At 37.9% G+C, this 25107-nt stretch overlaps 1 protein-coding gene across 1 annotated transcript in view; it reads right to left on the bottom strand.

The window, feature by feature from the left end:
• Positions 1-25107, bottom strand: part of GABRA3 (gamma-aminobutyric acid type A receptor subunit alpha3) — a 274150-nt gene that overhangs the window by 10208 nt on the left and 238835 nt on the right. Inside the window, exon 8 of the mRNA XM_054581798.1 lies at positions 11502-11713. Coding sequence (XP_054437773.1) covers positions 11502-11713 — 212 coding nt within the window. The remainder of the gene's footprint in view (positions 1-11501; positions 11714-25107) is intronic.

Here is a 25107-nt window from a genome sequence, read left to right as displayed (position 1 = left end):
CATGTCATTTAATTCTGCCGTGATCTTGATTATTCCCTTCCTTCAACTCACTCTGGGCTGTTTGTTTTGGCTCCTCCAGTTCTTGTATGTGCAGGGGTAAGTTGTTTATTTAAAATGTTTCTATCTTTTTTAGGTAGGCTTGTATCACTGTGAACGCTGTAATGCATTAATATTTAAGATTATTATTGCTAGGAACTTATTCACTTTTCTACATTTGTATCTGTGTTTCTCTCTCTCACTCTTTTTCTTCCTTTTCTTATAGCAGTCCCTTTAGCATGTCTTGCAATACTGGTTTGATGGAGGTGTATACTTTTAGCCTTCTTTTGACTTGAAAACTCCTTATTTCACCTTCCATTTCAACTGAGATCCTTTCTGGGTAGAGCGGTCTTGGTTGCAGGCCTTTTTTTTACTGTTATTCTAGTACAGTTGTCACCATATTCCCACCACATCTATCCCCAGCCCCACACACTCCCACCTTCCACCTCCCGCATCCCACCATCAATCATGCCCTCTTTGGCTTTGTCCATGGGTCTTTTATACATGTTTCTTGATGAAACTTTATCTCCTTTCCCACTTTATCCCCTTACCCCACTCTTCTCACCATCAGTTTGTTCTTTGTTTCACCCATGTGCTCCCTAGTGAAGTCCTGGCTGGCAACCCAGGCATGTGCCCTTACTGGGAACTGAACCAGTGACCTTTGGGTTTGCAGGCCAGCACTCAATCCACTGAGCCACACCAGCCAGGTCTTGTTCTTTATTTCAATGTCTCTGGTTCTATTTTGCTTACTGGTTTGTTTTGTTGATTACGTTTCACTTACAGGTGAGATTATATGGTATTGGTCTTTCACCACCTGGCTCATTTCACTTAGCATAATGCTCTCCAGATACACCCCTGCTTTCGTGAAGGATAGGATTCCTTCTTCTTTCTTATGCTTAGTATGCCATTGTGTAAATGTACCACAGTTTTTTGATCAACTCATTTACTGATGGGAACTTAGGTTGCTTCCAAAACTTGGTTATTGTAAATAATGCTACTATGAACATTTGGGTGCATAGGCTCTTTTCAACTGGTGTTTCAGGAATTTTAGGGTATTTTCCGAGCAGGGGAATTGACAGTTCAAAAAGCAGTTAGATATTTAGTTCTTTTCTTTTTTTCTGCAGAAATTCCATAATGTTTTCCACAGTGGCTTTATCAGTCTGCATTCTTACTAATAATGCACTAGGTGTTGGGAGATATGGACAGCTACATGCAAAAAATGAAACTCAACCACCAACTTACACCACACACAAAAATAAACTCAAGATGAATAAAAGACTTAAATAAAGGTTGCAACACCATAAAGTCCATGAAGAGAAGGTAAGCAGGAATATCTCAGATATTCAATGCAGTAATATTTTCATTGATATGTCCCCCTAGAGCAAGGGACATAAAGAATAAACAAATGGGACATCATAAAAATAAAAAGCTTCTGCATGGCTAAAGTAAACATCAGTAAAATGAACAGGGAAAAAAACTATTGAGAAAATCCATTTGCCAATGATACCATGGACAAGGGTATGATCCCAAAATATATAAAGTATTTTGCTTTTCATTACTTGGAATTTTTCTTGCCTTTCTCCTCTGGCTTGTACTGTTTCTGTTGAGAAATAATCTGTTAGTCTTATCAGAGCTCCCTTGTATGTTACTTCCTGTGTTTCCTTTGCTGTCCTTAAGATTCTCTCTTTGTCTTTACAATGTGGCATTTTAATTATGATGTGTCTCAAAGTAGGACTCTTTGGGTTCATCTCAGCTGGGACACTGTGTGCCTCCTGAATTTGCTTGGCCTTTCTTCTCTCCAGGTTAGAGAAGTTTTCTGTCATTATTTTTTCAAACAGGTTCCCTATCCCTTGCTCCTTTTCTTCCCCTTCTGGTATTCCTATGCTTCAAATGTTGTGGCATTTCATGTTGTCCTGAAGTTCCCTGAAGATACCTTCGTATTTTTTGAGTCTTTTTTTCGTGCAGCTGCTCTACCTGGGTATTTCTTTCTTCCTTGTCTTCCAGCACACTGGTTCAGTCCTCTGCTTCATCCAGCCTACTTGTAATTCCTTCTAGTGTATTTTTTATTTCAGATGTTGTATTCTTAATTTTTTCCTGGTTCTTCTTTATAGGCTCTGTTTCCTTTGTCAGACTGTTGTAGTCCCCACTCAGTTCCTTGTAGTTGTCAGTGAGTTCCTTGAGCATCCTTATAACCATTCTTTTGAATTCTATAACTGATAGTTTGCATGCCTCCATTTCACTTAGCTCTTTTACTGGGGAATCTTCCATTCCCTTGAATTACGGGTTCTTCCTTTGTCTCCTGATTTTAGGTGACTCTTTTTGTTTGTTTCTGCAGTTCCCAATGCTCTGCTTTGCCAGCTGTCTTCATAGGGCAAAATTCTGCAGTGTGGGTTCTGTGGGACTCAGTTGTGCAATCTGTTTGATCTCCTTGTCTGGATGCTCTACGGTTGCCCTTTCTTCCATTTTTGTTGGTTCTCATGTTGTACTTAGGCTTTACCTGTTGATGGCTCCTTTGCTGGTGGCTTCTCCCCTCCAGTGGGTTTACTAGTATTCACAACTCCCACTTTGTCTTGTATGCTGTTGTACAGGTGTCGGTTAACAAAGCAGTATTACCAGACAACCAAAACTATGCCAGCAAGAAGAACCCCAATACCACATCATCAGTCTCAAGTGCAATTGAACTAAGATTAATAAAGGTGAAGAGAGATTATGGGCATTACAAGATATGACCAAGGGAATATGAGATGGCTAAAAGACGAGAACATGTTGTGTGTAAGAGGGAGGAGAGTTGATAAGAGTTGTGATGGAACTGAGGTAAAGAAAGGGAGGGAGCAAAATTTACACTGTAAGGAAAACATGAAAGGATGATTGGAACGGTCATGTAAGAAAAGGGAAGAGTACACTATGAAGTTTTAAGTAAAAATGAAAAGACAATGGACCAACCAGAGCAAAATTGCAGAAAAACCACAGCAGGGTCAATAGCAATGACAGCTGAATGAAGTTGAATAAAGGTGGAATGGGAATAAGAATATCATAGAAAAGCAAAATGAATATGTGATGTCTACCGTAAAGAAAAATGATTTTGAGAGAATGTGGGAAGCAAACTAATGAGAGTAAGGATTAAAGTCCAGGTTGAGAAAGAGGGGAAAAAAGAAAAGAAACGGAGGAAGAAATAAGTGAAATAAAATATCTCACTCAATTGATCAGGAGCAGGGTGAAGGCAAAATGGAGAAAGAGAGAGGGAGAGTATTCTATAGGATGAAAGTTCAAACAAGTGCCCTGGAGGGCATGGCTCAGTAGAGTGACTGCGGCCTATGAATCAAAGGGTCACTAGTTCGATTCCTAGACAGGACACATGCCTAAGTTGCAGGCCAGGTCCACAGCAGGGGGCTCCCAAGAGGCAACCACACATTGCTGTTTCTCTCCCTCTCTTTAAAAAAAATAGGAGAGGGAGATTTTCAACATGGTGGAGGAGTAAGTGGAAGCCACACTGACCTCCTCCCAGGACCAAACTGGAATTACAAATAAATGGTGGGGAAATCACCTGGAATAAACAACTGAACAAGAGCGAGAGAGGAGCCTTGTAACCTTGGAGAGAGAAGAATTGGCTTTAGAGCAATCTAACTGGTAAGAAGTGTGGTACAGACTCGAGAAGGTGGGCGGGGCACCCATAGGTGGCAGCACCAGAAGGATATTGAAATGGCCAGTTGGATCCCCCTGAGAAGAGCGGAGTCTAAACAAAAAGCAGAGATCTCTAGCCTAGAACAACAGAGATCAAAAATTACACAGAAAACAGCCAGCTGTGAAAAGTGGCAGGATTGCTCTCTGCCAGAGACAGGTACCTGGAGAGGCAAAGAACTGTTTAAAGTAACAATACATAAATTTATATTTGCAGTGACTTACCATGGCCTCCAGCAAAGCTGGGGACAGTGTGGGCTAGAGACCCTGAGGAGAAACTGGGGAAACACGTTTTGGGGAGAGAACAGAGAGAGTAGCTGGCAGGATCTTGGTGTTGATTCATTCCCTACGCAGCAGCAGCCATCTTGCTCAGGCAGAGACCACTCCCTCTGAACAGCACCAGCGTCAAAGAACCCAATAGCCCCACCCCAGGAGGTATTCCACCCCGCCCTGTGCTGGCTAAGTCACCTGCTGAGTCCAGAGTGGCAGTCACAGAGAATAGATCCCTGGATAAATGGGGCACAGAGAGTTCTCAAGACACTTGAGTAGGACTGGGGACAGAAGCTTTGGGGAGAGAACCGAGAGAGTAGCCAGCAGGATACCAGTGCAGATTCCTCCCCCATACAGTAGCAGTGGGAGAAGACCCAAAAAACACACCAACAGGAGGAACTCTGACCGACCCTGAGTTGTCTAAGGTGGCCTGCTGAGTGCAGAGTGAATAGATTAACAGCTGAAGGAGACAGCCACAGACAGTAGATTCCTGGAAGTCTCAAACAGACTGCCTAAGGTCAGACAGGGTCACCATCTGACTTCATCAGAGGCAGATGCATAAAGTAAAAACAGCAGTCTCTAACCATAGAAGTTCACACCAGAAAGTCAGGAAATCAAGACAGATCAACTTAAGAATCAGAAGCAAAAGAGAAGAGTCTCACAAATAATGGGAAGACAAAGAAATACAGACCACTCAAACGGACAGGAGGAATCCCCACAAAGAGAACTAAATGAAATAGAGGCAAGGAAACTATCAGATATTGAGTTCCAAACAATGGTTCTAAGGAAGCTCAATGAGCTCAGTAAGCTCAGAAAGAGTTACAAATCATTACAGGGAAACTACGAGGAACTTACTGCAAACTATATCAGCATGAAAAATGACATAGAAACTATCAATAAGAGACAAGAGGAAATGAAGAATACAATTTCTGAATTGAAGAACACAGTAGAAGGAATCAAAAGCAGGCTAGATGAAGCTGAGGACCAAATCAACGAGCTGGAGGACAAAGTAGAAAAAAGCTCCCAGAAAGAGCAAGAAAATGAGAAAAGACTCAAAAAGAATGGAGAGGCTTGAGGAAAATGCAGGGCAACCTGAAACGTAATATCTGTATTATAGGGATACCAGAAGGAGAAGAGGACGAGGAAGGGATAGAAAACCTGTCTGAAAAAGTGATGATGGAAAACTTCCCTAATTGGAGGAGAGAAAAATTCACACAAAATCAGGAAGCACAGAGGGTCCCATTCAAGAGGAACCCAAAGAGGCCCACTCAAAGACACATCATCATTGAAATGGCAAATATCAAAGACAAACTGAGAATCCTAAAGCAAGCAAGAGAGAGATAGTAACATATAAGGGAGCCCCGGTACAGCTAGCAACTGACTTCTCAACAGAAACACTGCAAGCCAGAAGGGAATGGCAAGAAATATTCCAAGTCATTTAAAGCAAAGGCCTGCAACCAAGACTGCTCTACCCAGCCAAGCTCTTGTTTAAAATGGAAGGTGAAATAAGGAGTTTCCCGGACAAAAGAAGGCTAAAAGAATACGCATCCACCAAACCAGCACTGCAAATTACGCTTAAGGGACTGCTTTAAGGTGAAGAAAAAGTTTCTATGAATATCTAGTTTCTTTCACAGTTTCTAATACTTGATATTACCAATATTTTTAATACTCATTAATCTGACTGTGACAATGATGTTATTTTAAATGTTCCTTTACTATTTGTTGAAAGTAAACCTGTTTTAGTATATTTCTTGCCTAGTTCTATTATTTAAAAAAAAAAGCTTCACATGACTTTTTAGTATTCTTTATCCATTTAATGATTGAAGGTTTGTAGAACATTTTTCCCTAAAAAAAAAAAAACAAAAACAAAAACAAAAATAACCTATTAACCATGTTATAGATATGTTGCAAATGCTTTTCTATTCTATTCCTTGTCCTTTAACTTTTTTTCTACGTATATTACTATATAGTTAAATGTTTAATATAGTCATATTGCCAATGTTTACTTTATACCTTCTGGGTTTGAATATTTTACTTCAAGTCATGAAAAATATTAGCTCTATTTTCTTCTAAAACTCCTTAGATTTTACATATTGATTTTTAACTCATCTCAATATTTCTTGTATAATATGTGAAATAGGGCTCTATATTTGTTTTATTTCACGTAATAGTGGTCCATGCACCTTATTTGTTGAATAAGCCTTATTGTACCCATTGATTTGAAATATCAACTTAATCATATATTATTTGTTAGACAGATAAATACATTTGTCTCTAGAATGCTCATTATATTTCATTGATTTACATGATTATTTCTATGCTGGTGTCATGTTTGCTTAATTGCTGAGACTTTAATGGTTTTTAATTTTTTAATATTTTATAATTAACTTTGACATTTAAAAATAAATAAAATCAGTCTGCATTTAAGAAATAAAGAATGAGAGAGAGAGAGAGAATTCCTTCCTTTTGTGACAACATGGATGGAACTGTAGAATATTAAGCTAAGTGAAATAAGCCAGTTGATGAAAGACAAATACCATATGATCTCACCTATAAATGGATTCTATTCAACAAAATAAACTAACGAACAAAATAAACCACAAGCACGGAAACATGCAGCAGACTGTAAGGGAACAGAGGGGATGGGGAAAGAAGACAATGGTGGAAAGAAGGGGAAGAGACTAGACAAAGAACATGTATGAATGACCCATGGACATGGACAAGAAAGTGGAAATTATCAATGGGAGTAGGCGTTGGGGGTGGGATAGGTGGAGGGGGTAAAGGGGGAAAAATTGAGACAACTGTAATAGAATAAACATGATGTATAAATTTTAAAAAATAATAAAAAAGAATAAAAATTGAAGGGTAGGGAAGACTCCCAAGCTCATTTTACAATTTCAGCATTATCCTAATTCCAAAACCAGATAAGGATACTACAATGGAAGAAAATTATGGGCAAATACCTCTGATGAATAGATGCAAAAATCTTCCACAAAATATTAGAAAACTGAATCCAGTAATACATAAAAATGATCATACACCGTGATCGAGTAGGATTTATTCCGGGTATTCAAGGCTGGTACAATATCCACAAGTCAATTGATGTGATGCACCACATAAACAAAATTAAGGACAAAGATCATATGATGTTATGAATAGATGCAGAAAAAGCATTTTACAAAATCCCACACCCATTTATGAAAAACTCTTAGGAAAGTCAGAACAGAACATGACTCAATGTAATAAAGACCATATATGACAAATCTACAGCTAACATATACTCAGTGGGTAAAAATTAAAATAATTTCTCTTAGAATCAGGCACAGAACAAAGATGTCTACTATCACCACTCCTGTTCAACACAGTACTGGAAGTCCTGGCCAGAGATATCAGGGAAGATGAAGAAATAAATTGGAAAAGAAGAAGTAAAACTATCATTATTTGCAGATGACATGATATTCTATGTAGAGAACCCTAACGACTACACCCAAAACTACAGGAACTGATAGATGAACTCAGTAAAGTAGGACACAAAATAAATGTTTAGAAATTGTTTGCATTTTTATACACCAATAATGAACTATCAGAAATGGAAAGTATGGAAACAACCTATTTACAATTATATCAAAAAATAAAACACCTAGGAATATTTAATCAAGGAGGTGAAAGACTTATATCTGGAAAGTTATAAAACATTGAAGAAATAAATCTAAGAAAATACAATTAAATGGCAGCACATACTGTGCTCATGAATAGAAAGAATTAACATCATTAAAATGTCCACACTAGCCAGAGAAATCTGAAGATTCAATGCAATTCTTATCAAAATACCAATTGCATATTTCACAGAACAAGAACAAATAACCCAAAAATTTATATGGAAACAAAAAAGACACTGAATAGCCACAGCAATATTGAGAATGAAGAACAAAGTTGGAGGCATCATGCTACTTTATATCAAACCATACTGCAAAGCTATAGTAATCAAAACAGTATGGTATCACCATAAAAACAGATACATAGGCCAATGCAACATAATAGAGCCCAATAAATAAACCCACATCTTCATCATCAATTAATATTTGACAAAGGGGCACAAACACACATACTGTCTGTGGTAAAGACAGTATATTTAATAAATTGTGCTGTGAAAATTGGACAGATAGATGCAAAAAAATGAAACTAAACCACCTTCTTACACTCTATACAAGAATAAACTCAAATAGAATTAAAGACTTAAATGTAAGACTAAAGACCATAAAACTTCTAGAAAAAATATAGACAGTAAAATGTCTGACATTTCTTTTAGCAATATTTTTTCTGATATATCTTCTTGGGCAAGGAAAACAACAAAAATAAGCAAGCAGGACTACATCTAATTAAAAAAAGTTTTGGCACAGCAAAGGAAAACATCAACAAAACCAAAAGACAACTCACTAAATGGGAGAATACATTTGCCAATGAGATATCTGATACAGGGTTAATATCCAAAACTTATAAAGAACTCATATAACATGATACCCAAAAGAAAAACAAATCCAATATAAAAATGGTCCAAGAACCTGAATAGATACTTCTACTAAGAGGACATACAGTTGGTTAACAGACATATGAGAGGATGCTAAACATCTCTAATTGTCACAGAATGCAAATTAAAACCACAATGAGCCACTTCACACCTGTCAGAATGGCTATCATCAATAAATCATAAACAAATATTGGCAAGGATGTGGAGACAAGGGAATCCCCATCACTGTTGGTGGGAATGCAGATTGGTGCAGCTACTATGGAAAATAGTACAGAGGTTCCTCAAAAATTTAAAAATGGAACGTCTTTATGACCCAGCAATTCCACTTCTGTGTATATGTCTGAAGAAACCCCAAACACTAATCCAAAAGAGTATGTGCATCCCTGTGTTCATTGCAGTGTTATTTAAAGTAGCCAAGATATGGAAGCAACCCCAGTGTCCATCAGTAGATGAGCATATATAAAAGCAGTGGTATATTTATACAATGGAATGTTACTTGTCCATTAAAAGGATAAAATCTTACATTTGTGTTAGCATGGATGGTCCTAAAGGGTTTTATGCTATGTAAAATAAATCAGTCAATTAAAGACAAATACCATATGATTCCACTTATTTTTGGAATCTAAAGAAAATAAATGGAAAAAAATAGAAACAGACTCACATACAGAGAACAGAGAAAAGAGAACAGATTGAGGGTTCTCAGACAAGAGGTGCTGAGAGACTGAGTGAAAAAGGTAAAGGGATTGAGAAGTGCAGATTGGTAGTTTCAGAATAGTCACAGGGATGCATAGGGAATATAGTCAATAATATTGTAATAACTACATGTATTGTGCCAGCTGGGTCATGGAAATATCAAGGGAATGCTTTCTAAATATGTGATTGTTTAACTGCTGTGCTATACACCTGAAACTAATAAAACGTAATTTTTAATTTAAAAAAGAGAGAAAGAAAGAAAAGAAAAATAATACTACCATAAAAACAAATGTGAATAGATGTTAAAACCTGGTCAGAGACATGGAATGAAATGGAAAATAACAGAGTTAAATATTATTAGATAATTGTTAGATAGGAAAGACAAATGTCTATGATATATATAATTTGTGCTTCTAGAAATAGAACAGAACAAAGATACGTTTTAGGAAATTTTTCCTAAAACAAAGACAACTATAAATCTATTGGCTGAACAGTTAACATGTTGTCTTAGGAAAAATTCATACAGATGGAACAAGATATATCCTTGTCAAGTAACTGAAATTTATAAATAAAACAAACACGCATATTGGCTTCTAGGCCATAAAATGAAGTCCTTTGTTATATGCAAGATACACAGGCTGTTTTGAAATTTCTTCATAACCACATTTAGTGCTAGAGTTGAGTATAACAATCAATATCTACATGTACATCAGAGAAAGAGATTGTGACCTCTGAACTGCAAAACAGCCCATGTGTAATTCAGGTGTACACATAATTGACAGATGATTTTATATATGCAAGATAGTAGGAAATATGATTCCCATGAACCTAAGTTAACTAAGCAATGAATAGAAAAATGAATAAAAGGACTATTTTCAGAAGAGAATTCATTTAAATGTATGACTAATCAGCTATAAGAAATATAGCTGCCTAATAGCATGTAAATGACATAAAACTTGACAATTCTGAAAGGGAGGAAAAACAAACAAAATTTGGGACATGACATGGACTGGTAGAAAGACAAAGTAAAAGATAGGACAAGTATACTAATTTCCTCATATCCTTGTAGTAAGTGAGAGGTCAATAGACCCTGTTAACAACTGATAAATCAAGTATTAGATGGGTAAATATTTTAAGGACACAAGGGTAGCAACTAGTCTAAGTATTATAATAAAACCAACCAAAAAATCTTACGTTAGAGTAGATAGAGGGAGTAGAAACATGCTTATTTCTTCCTAATTTATAGGAAGGAGTCAATAAAGTTTTATCTAAATAAACAGTTAAAGTCTATTTTAAAATTTTGCTCACTCACCAGTATGTATTCTATATTTTCCTCCTGTTTGAAAAAAAAAACAAAACTTCATTATCTCTTCTCTTCTCCATGATTCTACACGGAATGGTTTTGTGACCACATCTGCCAGGTTTTGTTTAGCGTCTTTGAATAGTCTTCATCTAGATCTAGAGTTCTGAACTCTTTGAAATTGGCCAAGGACAAAAATCTTGATTTCACTATATTCATGTTTTATTCCTACCAATTCCAGTTAATTTATTGTTTTTTTCCCTCCTTTCCCATCCATCCACCAATGCAACTAACAGTTGTTCAGTTTTTACTATGAGTAAGATGTTGTGTGAGGATGCTAGCTAATTAAAAAGGTGATGCAGACAAGCCTCTACCCCCAAGAAGTTTGGTTTAGGGAGGAAGCAAATAACCCTGATACAAATATGCTTTTAATATCAAGAGCACCTCCTCCAAGAAAAGCTAAAGCTAAAGCTATCTTGATGATTCTGGATAGGCTCTATGAAGAAAACAGCATTTTCTCTGGGTCTTAAAGAATGAGTAAGTCTTCACCAGGCAGGGAAAAAAGACATTTCAGAGAGAAATAAATAAGCAAAGACACAGAAGGAATGATGATTACTTTGGTTTGACTGTAATGGGAACATACGAGAAGGTGAAGGGCAGAGGTGGCCCTAGATATTGTTCTCTGGGTTGAAAATAGAGTTCACTCTTCTGGATGACTTTGTAAATACAAAGGGTTCCCTTTGATTCTAGCAGTATCACACTTAGGTTTGGTCTTCACCACAAGACATCAACCCTCCATGATACCTATCCTCTTTTCTTAGCCCCCATCAAACATTCCACATTGCCAAGAAGCACTCCAGTTGAGAACTGGATTGATGACCCCAGTGAATAGCACACAGCCCTGGCCAGTTCCCACAGGCTGCAGGCTGCCCACTCCTGGTTCCAATACAGTTCTCTCAGGGAGGGCTTCCCAGCCACACCCTTGCTGTATCTTACCTTCATCTCCAGGGCCTCTGGCACCTTCTTGCCTTCCCAAGCCCAGCTCCGCTTGGTGAAGTAGTTGACAGTGGCAAATTCAATCAGTGCAGAAAATACAAAGGCATAACAGACGGCTATGAACCAATCCATGGCCGTCGCGTATGCCACTTTAGGTAAGGAGTTTCTGGCACTGATACTCAGGGTGGTCATGGTCAGAACAGTGGTGACACCTGGGGACAGAGAAGATAAGAACCAGTTACCATTCAAAGACACTTAGAACATATTCGATAAGAGCACCAACTTTCTACTTAAAAGGAGGATATATACCCCACTCAAATGGTCCCTTTAAAGAAATCAACAGAGACAAGAGGGAAGTGGGGGCAGGGAAAGGGAAGGGAAGGGGAAAGTCAAGGAACATATAGCAAGGACTCATGGACAAAACCAAAGGGGAAGAGCTGAGGGAGGGAAGGAGGGAGGGGGCAAGGGAAAGTGGTGGTGGGGGGAGGCAGAAACAAATGTATTTAAAAAGTAAATAAATTTAAAATAAATAAATAAATAAATAAATAAATAAATAAAAATAAAGTAAAAAACAGAGAATGTCAAGGTGGGATGGTTCCACCTACTAATCACTCCATCCCAATTCTCACTCTAAGAGGGATTTCCAGTACAACATTTCTAAAAGTTGTCCTTTAACCTCTGCTTAAACATTTCCATTAAAGAGTAGGTAATATATTTTATTGTAATAGAGCATTTTAATTAGGAAAAAAACCCTATCTTATAAGCTGAAACCTTTCTTTCTCTAACTCCTAGTCTACTGACTGATCTCAGAGTTCTTTCTCTGGCAACACAGGAAAGAAAAGCCTGTTCCCTCTTCTTCAAGACAGGCCTTCAGAGACTTGGAAAGGGTGGCTATGGTTCCTCATGAATCTGTTTATCTCCAGAATGAAGGTAGCCAATTCCCTTTCTTGTTTCTCTTCCTCCCTTATTCTGGTAGGTCTCTTCTGAACAGCCCAGAACTGAACCCAAGACTGAGGACATGGTCTGAGGTCAGTAGGATATTTACTTCCATTATTATGAACACCATTGTCTTTACAATGCAACTATTGTGGGAAATGGTTCTTTAGTTTCATCACAATCTAGGTCCTGTTGAGGTTCATGGACAACTAAAGCTATTCCACTATTTATTTCTTGTGAGTTTTTGCCAAATGACAGCTTGCTTTAGTTCAATTGATTCTTTTTCTTGATGTTATTATCACCATAAATTTAAGACTTTCCTTTACTCACTTTTAAATTCTATTTATTTTTTTCTATTCTGTTCAAATTGTAGATATAAATTTGAGCTCCATAGTGTTGTGGTTAACAATATTAGCTTTAGAGTCAGACTGAAATAGACAGAAAATCTGTCAATCCCATTTACTAGTAATATAACCTTGAACAGAGTGTTTTACCCCACTCAGCTTCAGTTTTTATCATGTGTAAAATACCAGACTCAGAGATTTTGAGGGGGATCCACTGAGATGATGTTTACAAAGCCCATAGCACAGTATCTGTCACATGGTAATCAATCAATAAATAGTAGCTTCTATAATTAACATCACTCCTAATTTTACTATAATTATAAAAGCTTTTTAAACAAAGTTATAATAATTCTATAATTGTTAGCAATAGTATTCTGGTCTCAAATGCATACATACCTACACTAGAAGTTAGAAGTCTTGAGTTCTGCCAATTACTTGTTTTTTATCTTGGGCAATTTCCTTAATTTCCACATGCCTTCATTTTTCCCTTCTATGAATATTCCTTACAGTCTCTATTCCCCAGAGTGGTGATGAGGCAGTTACTTTGTCAAAAGTCATTCAGACTTACAGAAGGGAGGGTAGTCAGAACCGTTAAATGCCGGCATGCTCAAGAGGATGGGAATGTGAGCCTCATAAACTAGGTCAAATAGGGCATGGAAGGAAGTCCTAGTGGGGTGAGATATATTATATTAAAAAAACAAGCATATAAGGCCTATTTACTCTCAGCTCTACCTAGAAAGCCAGTCATGTGTACTGGGAACTTCTGGGGCCTTCTCTCATATCTTGCTTCCTTGAATACCTTACTGATACATTTGCTATATAAATGAAAATATAGACTGGGAAATACACTACAATTTCAAGAGAGACACTTTAAAGGATTACCTTTGAACAAACTAGACAGAGGGTAATCAAGGCTGATTAGCGAAAACACATATTAAGCCCTTTCAGGAATCAGCCACATAGTTAGTACATATTAACAAGCTATCTGAATCTATAGCCTTATAAGCTCTAAGAATAGACCCAAGATTCAGTAACCCACTGATCACAATGAGCAAGGAGTAATTCATGGCAGAAACAAGTCATCTCATTTATCGTTATCATTATTAGCAGTTGTCCACCCTTGCCACATTCACAGCTCTGAGCCAATGCATGGATGGAAAGAACTACACTGGAACACAAGCATTTCTGTACCATATCTCAGTAGAGACGTTTAGAACTCTAGCCTCTAAGGCTTAATTAGAACTGTCATCTTGTGAAGAGCTCTTAGCTATTCTAAGCTGGTAGCATCCTCAATAAAGCATTTGATATACTTCATGGATGGACAAAAAGTTTGGACATTTTAAAAGAGATCCAGGCCTGCCACTTAGTGCTATTCTTTAAAGACTCTTCTAGAAAGTCTTGTTTTGGGACTGCCCTGCCTCACTTCCTTTGAGCACTTCTAAAAGTGTAGTACAGTTCTTTGATAACAAGTCTGTTACACCAAACTGAGAGTCACTTAAAAGCAGGAACCATGGGTAATGTTCCTATTTACTCAGCCTTGAGCACAATAGAATAGGCCATTAGTGTATGTGTAATGAGTGCAACTGCTCTGCCCAGTCTACAGCCCATGGACTGCACCACATTTGCTCCCATCAAAGTGAATAATGTACTTTTTATAGTAACTATAGTGTTGTTATTATCAATAACAGAGTTCTTATTCTCTTCTTTTCCCCAACATCAACTGTCTATTCCATGTCTTAAAGAGTTAGGTCTTAGTGATACAAAAATTAAAATATTTCAGACTACAGAAATAAGAATAAACACTCATTTCTCCCCAGGAGATAAATAAAAATTAATCAGTTGAGCTCAGATACCACAAGGGCAAGACTTTTTGTTAATTCATTGAGAGTCAGTTTTAATCCTGTTTTATGAAGTACATTACTAAGTATAACCAACTAGCCAATTCCTTCTTTATGGCCCCTTTCTCCCAAACTCTTCCAACTCCCCAACTCTGCTGATCTATGACAAATTCACCTGTCTTCTCAACCTCTTCTCCGAATGCAGATTCTTCTTTCAATCTTAACTGAAACCTGATTGTCCTATTGAGTATACTATTTTGGTTCCAAAAGGTGGTTGATCATTCAGAAGCAATTCCACTGCTGGGATTATACCCTAGGAATCCCAAAACACCAATTCAAAAGAACTTATGCACACCAATGTTCATAGCAGCACAATTTACAATAGCCAAGTGCTAGAAGCAACCTGAGTGCCCATCAATAAATGAGTGGATAAAAAGACTGTGGTACATTTACACAATGGAATACTATGCAGCAGAAAGAAAGAGAGAATTACTACCCTTTGTGACAGCATGGATGGAACTGGAGAGCATTGTGCTAAGCAAAATAAGCCAGGAGTTGAAAGACAAATACCATATGATCTCACCTATAAGTGGACCCTAATCAACAAAACAAACAAGCAAGAAAAATATAACCAGCAATATGGAAAGGAAAAACAAACTGACAGTAATGAGAAGGAAAGAGGGAGAGGGGTAATGGGGAAAAGATGGAGAAAGGTCAAATCAAGGAAGATGTATAAAGGACCCATGGACAAAGAGAAAGTGGGGAAGGATTGAGTGCGGGAGTTGGGGTGGGTGGTGCAGGGGAAAGTGGTCATGGGAAAATGGAAACAAATATATTTGAACAATAAAAAATAAAAATAAGAAAACAGAGCCCAAGTGGTAAGGGTTCATATTTTCCTTGCTATCTATTATCCTTTAGTCCATTACATTATCATATTCATGTGATAAAATGTGCTCCCGTGGAATTTCTACTATCTGGTAATACACTACTCTACTCTTTTTCCCTTTTTATTGAATTTATTGGGGTGACATGGGTTAAAAAAATTATACAGATATCAGGCACACAATTCTATAACATATCATCTCTATACTGTACTGTGTATTCACCATCCCAAGTCAAGTCTCCTTCCATCACCATTTATCTCCCCTATACCCTTTCTCCTAAGTATCATCTATAGAATACTTCCATTACCTCAAAGGTTCTTTTGAGACAATTCCAGCCCATGTTTATCCCCAGGTAACCACCTCACTCTTTTTTAATGCCCTGCTCTGCTTTCTTTCACTACGGATTAGATTTTCCCCTATAGTTTCATATAAATATCATACAGAATGTACTCATTTGTGTCTTACTTCCTCCACTCAGCTTAATATTCTTTAGGTTCTTTCATGATGTTTTATCTATCTTTAGTTCATTCCTGTTAATTTTAGAATAGTATTCCATTGTATGTTTTTCTATACACCTATTAATGGACATCTGGATGGTTTTCAGTGTTCAACTATTTTGAAAAAAGCTTCTGGGAATTATGCAAGTCTTTGTGTTAGCATATGCTTCCATTTCTCTTGGTAAATACCTAGGGATAGAACTTCATAATTACATCATAAGCATACTATGTTTAACTTTATATGAGGCTGTCAATTTTTTTTTACATTTCTATCAGATGTATGAGAGTTTTGGTTAGGATACACCTTTGACTTATGAAAATTAAATATTACTTGGTACTTTCACAAATTTTCTTGACAATGAAAGTCCTTAGAACATTTTATCTCCATATATCCACGTCTCAACTTATATAGATTGCATTATGGTCTAATCTATTATTCTAAATATATTGTATGCCACATTAGTCACTATTATCATTTACACATTTAATAATCATTTAACATTAACCATATATTTATTAATTTAATTCTTTTTAAATGCATTTTAAACCTTCTTCTTTGGATAATTTTCCTTTTGCTTAAAGATGTCCCTTTAGTGAGGGTTTGATGATAATGAATTTTTAGTGTTTGATTTTTTTTTCTCTGAAAATGTCTTTACTGTTTCTGTTGAAGACAGCTGATATTCTACTTACTATGAATTTAAAGGCAATGTTTTTTATTTTATTTTCTTTCTTTACATTGGTTTTTAATTAATTAATTAATTTATCACAATACATTTCTCTCTGCCTTCCCCCCGACCACTTTCCCCTGCCCCCTGCCCCCTCTATCTCTCCCAATCCTTCCCCACTTTGGTTTTGTCCATGAGACCTTGCTATATATTCCTTGACTTGCCCCTTACCTTCCTTTTCTCCCACTCATCCCTCCAACCTTCCCTCTTGTCTCTGTTGGTTTCTTTTCCTTTCCGTGTTGCTGGTCTTATTTTCCTTGCATCTTTGTATTGTTGGTTAGGTTCTGCTTATAGGTGAGATCATATGGTATTTGTCTTTCACCCCCTGGCTTATTTCACTTAGCATAATGCCCTCTACTTCCATCCATGCTGTCGTGAAGTGTAGTAGTTCTTTTTTTCTTTCTGCTGTGTAGTATTCCATTGTGTAAATGTACCATGATATTTTGATCAAATCATCTACTGATGGATAATTAGGCTGCTTCCAACACTCGGCCAGTGTAAATTGTGCTGCTATGAACATTGGGGTGAATAAGTTCTTTTGAATTGGCGTTTCGGGATTCTTAGGGTAGAGTCCCAGCAGGGGAATCACTGGATCAAAAGGCAGTTCCATTTTCAGCTTTTTGAGGAAATTCCACACTGCTTTCCACAATGGCTGCACCAGTCTGCATTCCCACCAACAGTGTACTAGTGTTCCCATTTATCCACAGCCTTGCGAGCACCTGTTGTTTGTGGATCTGTTTATGATGGCCATTCTGACAGGTGTGAGGTGGTATCTCACTGTGGTTTTGATCTGCATTTCTCTGATGGCTAGTGATGCTGAGCAGCCTTTCAAATGTCCCTGGGCCCTCTGTATCTCTTTCTTGGAAAAGTGTCTGCCCAGGTCCTTTGCCCATTTTTTGATTGGATCATTTTTCTTCTTAGAGTGGAGTCAAATGAGTTCTTTATATATTTTGGAGGTCAAACCTCTATCTGATGTGTCATTAGCAAATATATTTTCCCATGCGGTAGGCTCCATTTTCATTTTGCTGATGTTTGTACAAAACCAGATTGTTTTGAGTGTAGTGGCTTTGTAATATAGATTGATGTCTATTGTCTTTAGCCATGCAGAAGCTTCTTATTTTGATGAGGTCCTACATGTTTATTCTTTCCTTTATGTCCTTTGCTTTAGGAGACATATCAGTGAAAAAATTGCTGCGTCGGATATCTGAGAGTTTCCTGCCAATGTTCTCCTCTGGGACTTTAATGGTTTTGCGACTTATATTTAAGTCTTTTATCCATCCTGAGTTTACTTTTGTGTATAGTGTCAGCTGATGATCCAATTTCAATTTTTGGCATGTAGCCTTCCAGCTCTCCCAACACCATTTGTGGAAGAGCCTATTCGTACTCCACTTTATGCTTCTGTCCCCTTTGTAAAATATTATTTGCCAATATACACCTGGGCTAATTTCTGGGGTTTCTATTCTGTTCCACTGGACTATGGGTCTGTTCTTGTGCCAGTACCAGATTGTTTTGAGTACAGTGGCTTTGTAATATAGATTGATGTCCAGTATTGTGATCCCTCCTACTTTGTTTTTCTTTCTCAAATTGCTGGAACTATCGGGGTTGTTTTTGGTTCCATATAAATTTTTGCAATGTCTGTTCTATTTCTGTGAATTATGTCATTGGTATCTTAATGGGGATTGCGTAGAATCTATAAATTGCTTTGGGTAGTATGGACATTGTGATGATATTAATTCTTCCAATCCATGAGCACGGTATATGCTTCCATTTATTTGTGTCTTCCTTAATTTCTTTCTTCAATGTTGTATAGTTTTCTGCATACAGATGTTTTACCTCCTTGGTTAAATTTATTCCTCGGTACTGTATTTTTCTTGTTGCTATATCGAATGGTATTTTTGTTTTTGATTTCTATTTCTTCTATTTCATTGCTGGTGTACACAAATCCCTTTGATTTCTGAATATTGACTTTGTATCCTGCTGTTTTGCCAAATTCACTTATAAGACTGAGTAGTTTTTTGGTGGAGTCTACAGGGTTCTCTATGTACACTATCATGTCATCTGCAAACAATGATAGTTTCACTTCCTCCTTTCCATTTGGATGCCTTTTATTTCTCTTTCTTCTCTGACCACTGTGGCTGGGATTTCCAGTACCATGTTGAAAAGAAGTGGTGAAAGCAGATTTCCTTGTCGTGTTCCTGATCTTAGTGGGAAAGCCTTCAGTTTTTGCCTGTTGAGTATCACGTTGGCTGTAGGTTTTCATATATGGCCTTTATTACGTTGAGGAGTGCCCCATTTATTCCCATTTTGCTGAGTGTTTTGATCATAAATGCGTGTTGTACCTTATCGACTGCTTTCTCTGCAACTATCGAGATGATCATGTGGTTTTTATCGTTTCTTTTATTATGTGATGTATTACGTTTATTGACTTGCGTATATTGAACCACCTCTGCATCCCTGGGATGAATCCCACTTGATCGTGGTGGATAATCTTTTTAATGTATTGCTGGATGCAGTTTGCCAATATTTTGTTGAAGATGTTAGCATCTATGTTCATCAGTGAAATTGGCCTGTAGTTTTCTTTCTTTGTAGGGTCTTTATCTGGCTTGGGGATCAGGGTGATGCTGGCCTCCTGAAAAGCGTCTGGGAGTCTTCCCTCCTCTTAGATTTTTTGGAATAGTCTGAGAAGGACAGGGGTTAGCTCTTCCTTAAATGTTTTGTAAAATTCTCCTGTGAAACCGTCCGGCCCAGGGCTTTTGTGTGCCTGGAGTGTCTTGATGACTGCTTCAATTTCCCCAGCTGTTACCGGTCTGTTCGAGCTTTCTGTTTCTTCCTCCTTCAGGGTTGGAAGATTATACTTTTCTAGAAATTCGTCCCTTTCATCAAGGTTTTCAAATTTCTTGGCATATAATTGTTCATAGTAGTTTCTTACAATCCTTTGTATTTTGGTGCTATCAGTTGTTATTTCTCCTCTTTCATTTCTGCTATTATTTATTTGGGCCCTCTCCCTTTTTTTCTTGATGAGTCTGCTTAAAGGCTTGTCGATTTTATTTATCTTCTCAGAGTACCAGCTCCTGGATTGCTTGATCCTTTGAATTGTTCTTTTTGTCTCTATATCATTCAGTTCTACTCTCATCTTGATTATTCCCTTCCTTCTACTTGCTCTGGGATTTATTTGTTGTTGTTTCTCCAGTTCTTGAAGTTGTAGTGGTGGGTCTTTTATTTGAAATGTTTCTATCATTTTTAGGTAAGCCTGTATTGCTATGAACTTCCCTCTCAGGACTGCCTTTGCTGTGTCCCATAAGTTTTGGACTGTTGTCTGTTCATTTTCCTTTGTTTCCAGAAATTTTTTGATTTCTTCTCTTATCTCATTATTGACCTATTCATTGTTTAATAGTCTACTGTTCAGTCTCCATGAGTTCGTAATTTTTTGAAGTTTCTCTTTGAGGTCGATTTCTAGTTTCAAGCCCTCGAGGCCTGAGAAAAATTTTGGTATTATTTCAATTTTCCTGAATTTGCTGAGGCTTGCTTTGTGTCCTATCATGTGGTCTATCTTTGAAAAACCGCCATGGGCATTTGAAAAGAATGTGTATTTTTCTTCTTTGGAATGTAAGGTTCTATATATGTCTGTTAAGTCTATTTGATTCAGTGCGTCATTCAGCTCCACAGTATCCTTATTGATGTTTTGTTTGGAAGATCTGTCCTTTTTGACATTGGGGTGTTAAAAATCCCTTACTATCAGTATGTTGCACTGGTATCTTTTTTGAAGTCGTCCAAGATTTTCCTTATATATTTGGGTGCTCCTATATTGGGTGCATATATATTTACAATGTTTATGTTTTCTTGATGGATTCTTCCTTTGAGTATTATAAACTGTCCCTCTGGGTCTCTTTTTAGGGCCTTTGTTTTGAAATCTATTTTGTTTCATATGAGTATTGCAACCCCTGCTTTCTTCTCTTGTCCATTTGCTTGGAATATTTTTTTCCATCCCTTTACTTTCAGTCTGTGTAGGTCTTTTGTTCAGAGGTGGATCTCTTGTAAGCAGCATATGTGTGGGTCATGTTTCGTTATCCGTTCAGCTATCCTGTGTCTTTTGATTGGGGCATTTAGTCCATTTACATTGAGAGTTATTACTGATAGAAACCTATTCATTTCTTCTCTTTTTACCTGTGGTTTTCTCTTTCTCACTCTTTTCCTTCATCTTCTTAAGCCAGTCCCTTTAGCGTAAAATGTAATGCTGGTTTGGTACGGATGAATTCTTTTAGCCTTCCTTTGTCTGGGAAACTCCTTATTTCCCCTTCCATTTTAATTGAGAGCCGTGCTGGGGAGAACAGTCTTGGTTGCAGGCCTTTGCTTTTCATGACTTGGAATATTTCTTGCCATTCCCTTCTGGCTTGTAGTGTTTCTATTGAGCAGTCAACTCCGGGGCTCCTTTGTATGTTACTCCCTCTTTCTTCTTGCTGCCTTGAGCATTTTCTCTTTGTCTTTGATAGTTGCCATTTTAATGATGATGTGTCTTGGAGTGCGCCTCCTTGTGCCCCTCTTTAATGGGGCCCTCTGTGCCTCCTGGGTCCATGAGATCTTTTCTTTCCTCAAATTGGGGAAATTTTCCATCATATCTTTTAAAAGAGGTTCTCTATCCCTTGCTCCTCTTCTTCTCCTTCTGGTATGCCTATTATGCATATATTATTGTGTTTTAGGTTGTCCTGCATTTCCCTCAATGCCTCTTCATTCTTTTTGAGTCTTTTTTCCATTTCTTGTACTTTTGGGAACTTTTTTCTACCTTATCCTCCATCTCACTGATTAGATCCTCGGCTTCATCTAGCCTGTTTTGGATTCCTTCTACTCTGCTCTTCAATTCAGAAATTGTATTCTTCATTTCCTCTTGTATCTTCTTGATAGCTTCTCTGTCCATTTCCAGGTTGATATAGTTTTTTGTAAGATCCTGATAGTTTCTCTGCAGTTTCTCATAGTTATCTTTGAGCTGGCTGAGCTCATTGAGCTTCCTTTGAGCCATTGTTTTGAATTCAATATCTGATAGTTCCCTTGCCTCTATTTCATTTAGCTCTCTCTGTGGGGAGTCCCCTTTTCCACTCAGTTAGGGGGAACTTCTTTTTCTTCCCATTTTTGTGAGAGTCTATTTTATTTATTCATTCATTCATTCATTCATTCATTTATTTTTGATTCTGCTTAAATTGATCTGTCATATTTTGTGACTTTGTGGATTAAACTTCTATAGTATTATGCGCATTTATTTATTTATTTATTTAGTCTTTTCTTTGTGGGTCTGCCTCTGATGATGTCAGTTGTTGACCTTATCTGACCTTGGTTCATTTGTTTGAGCCTTCCAGGAATTTACTGTCTGTGTCTGACTCTTGCTTTGGGCAGCTCTGTGACCCTTTTGGACAGGGATCCATTATTTCTGTGGATATCTCTGCACTCTCAAGCCGGCTCCTTGAGCGTGCTGCCCGGCACAGCATTATCCCCCGCCTGCCTGGGTAAGTGCACTCGCCCCAGCCAAGGAAGGCTTACTCGCCCGACTTCCCGCACTCGCCAGCAGGGGTCAGTTTAGGGTCTTCTATTGTGTGCTTTCTTTACTTTGGATCTTTAGGGGCGTGGCTTGCCGGCACTAAATGGAGACTAGGGAAATGGGAAGAAGTCAGCTCAAGGACTCTCCAGTTAATCCTGTTCCCAGTCTCTCCTCCAGAGTCTCTGGGCAGCTCTCTAACCCCTTCAGCTAGGGATCCACTCTTTCTGCTGATCGTAATTGCGTGCCTTCTGGCTTCCGCACCTACTTCTGCCTCTTTGGGTGCGTGGCCTGCCTGTGCAAATGGGGACTACAGAACGGGGAGGGACTCTGCTCTGGGGATCTCAGATAATCCTCCAGTTCTTTCCCCAACCTCTCTGTCTGCCATTCTCTCCTCAAGGGTCTCTGTGCAGCTCTGTGTCCCCTTTGGCCAGGGATCCTCTATTTCTTACAGCCAGTCTGCACTCAGCCCCTAGCCCACACGCGTACAAGCTGTGTGCAGAGTGCACAAAAGGCAGGTTAATTGATTCCCTTATGCCTGGGCGAGGTGGTAGCTGCAGAGTGGGAAGTGCGTTATGACCAGGGCTCCACTGGCCACTGTCTCTGTTCTCTTCACAAAGTTTTCCTTTCCAGTTTTCCTCAGGCACTAGCCCACTCTCCTGTCATCTCTACCCAGAGATCAAGGAAGGTGGCTGCCACTGCAAATTTTTTCGTTGGTCCTTTAAATGTCTCTTTGCATATCCAGCCACCTGTCTCTGGCAGAGAGCGCCCCTAAGCTTTTCAGGGTTGCATTTTGTATGTGCATTTTCCTGGTTTCAGCTGCTGTATTATGGGGGTCCCTGTTTATGTTTCAGACCCTTTTCTTCTCAGGGGGATCCAACTGGCCGGTTCAATGTCCCTCTGGTGCTGGTGCCTGTGGGTGCCCAGCCCACCCTCTCGAGCCTCCACCGCACTTCTCACCCGTTCGGATGTGTGAAATTTGATTCCACTGTCTGTCCGCAGCTCCAAGGCTCCTCTCTCTCTGTTGTTCCATTTTTTCCCAAGTGATTTCTCCACTATTTAGTCACAATTCCAGTTTGGTCTTGGGAGGAGGTCAGCATGACTCCCTTTCACTCCTCCGCCATCTTTTTTTTCCAAGATATTGTCTTATATTTAGTTCTAAGAGCATTATATTTTTAGCTTTTATATTTAAGACTATGATAAATCTCAAATTAATTTTCTGCAATACCATCTCTGTCATAAATTAAACTTTCATATATGTAAATATACTTTTATTCTCTCTATGGTGTTTCATTTATTTATTTTTTTTACCTTGTGCCAGTAACACAGTAACCCAATTACTATAGGTTTAATTAATTTTTGACATTTTGCAGGGCAAGTCCCTCTACTCTGTTCTTCTTCTGTAGGAAGATATTGACTATTCTTGGATCTTTGTTCTTCCATAAAAATTCTACAATCGCTTTTTAAATTAATGTTTTTTCTTGGAGGTTCACACCAATAGATTTATTGTAAATATTAACTCTAAACTCACATTAGGCCATGTTTGAATTAAAAAATAAATTCTTAAGGAATCCTATATTTTACATAACCCACAGAAAAACAGACATGCTTCCTTATTCTCTCCCTGTACTGATTACTATGTTTTTCTAGTGCTCTTTGGCATTGAGGGCATAACCCTTCCATTGTATTAGATTTATGGGACAAATCCTTGTATTTGTTTCTTATGACTGCTGTTAACTAATTACCACAAATTTAGTGACTTAAAACAACACAGATATATCCTCTTACAGTTCTTGACATTAGAGGTCAGAAGTCAGTTTTACTGGGTTAAAGTTTAAGTGTCAACAGGGCTTCACTCCTTTTTGTGGCTCTAGAGGGATAATCTATTGCTTTTTCCAGTTTCTAAAGCTTTACTACTTGCTCATGGGCCCCCTCCTCCTCTTTCAAAGCCAACAGCATAGCTTCTTCAAATCTCTCCTGTTTCCTTCATCTCATTGCTTTCTTCTCTGTAGTCAAATGTCCCTCTGCCTTACACTTACAAGAACACTTGTGATTGTATTTAGGGCCCATCCAGATAATCCAGGACAATTTCTCCATCTCAAGATCCTTAACTTAGTTTCTATCTGCAGTCTCTTTTGCTACATAAGGTAACACTCACAAATTCCAGGGATTAGAACATGGATAACTTTTCTGATCATTATTCAGCCTACAACAGTCCTAACTTGTAACCCTTAACTTCACTCAGGATCAAAGCCTTTCCTGTGTAACTTTAAAACTCAAACTCTTATTTACCAAATCTAGTGGATAATCCACCCATATTTCTGCTACAACAGTATCAGCTCATGTGATTAACACTCCAGTCTTCATTTCTTGATACTGCTTGGGTCCCTGTGTATTTCCTTTAATTTCTTATGAGCTCAGATATATTTAAAAATGTTTTCTATGTTTTAACTAGCTTTTCTAAGATTTTGTAAAGAAAGATTGTTCAGAGTATCTAGTTTGTTTTATTTTTTTAAGTGGGCATCTTTAATATACTCCTGTATAGATTCTCCTCCTTCTACTTCACTAGAACTGTTCTTTTCAAAATCCTAACAACCAAGCATATCACCATACCCAACAGACAGTTTCTGTCTGTATCTTACCTAAACACACAGCAGAATTCACACCAGGTTATTATTCCCTGCTTCTTGAAACACTGTTCCTCTCTTGACTTCCATAATAATATACTCTAGTTTATTTTTCTTTTTTCCTATTTTATAGGTTATTTTTTTCCTTTTTCTCAATTGCTATCTCCTTTCTACCTGACCAAAAATGCTGCTTCTTTCTGAAACATTATTTACTATTGATCTGCACAGAAT

The sequence above is a fragment of the Pteronotus mesoamericanus genome, unplaced genomic scaffold (genome assembly GCF_021234165.1).
Source record: "Pteronotus mesoamericanus isolate MK-2021 breed Mesoamerican mustached bat unplaced genomic scaffold, CSHL_Meso_final contig_66, whole genome shotgun sequence".
Taxonomy (NCBI): domain Eukaryota; kingdom Metazoa; phylum Chordata; class Mammalia; order Chiroptera; family Mormoopidae; genus Pteronotus; species Pteronotus mesoamericanus.
This window is presented reverse-complemented; position numbering and strand designations above follow the sequence as displayed.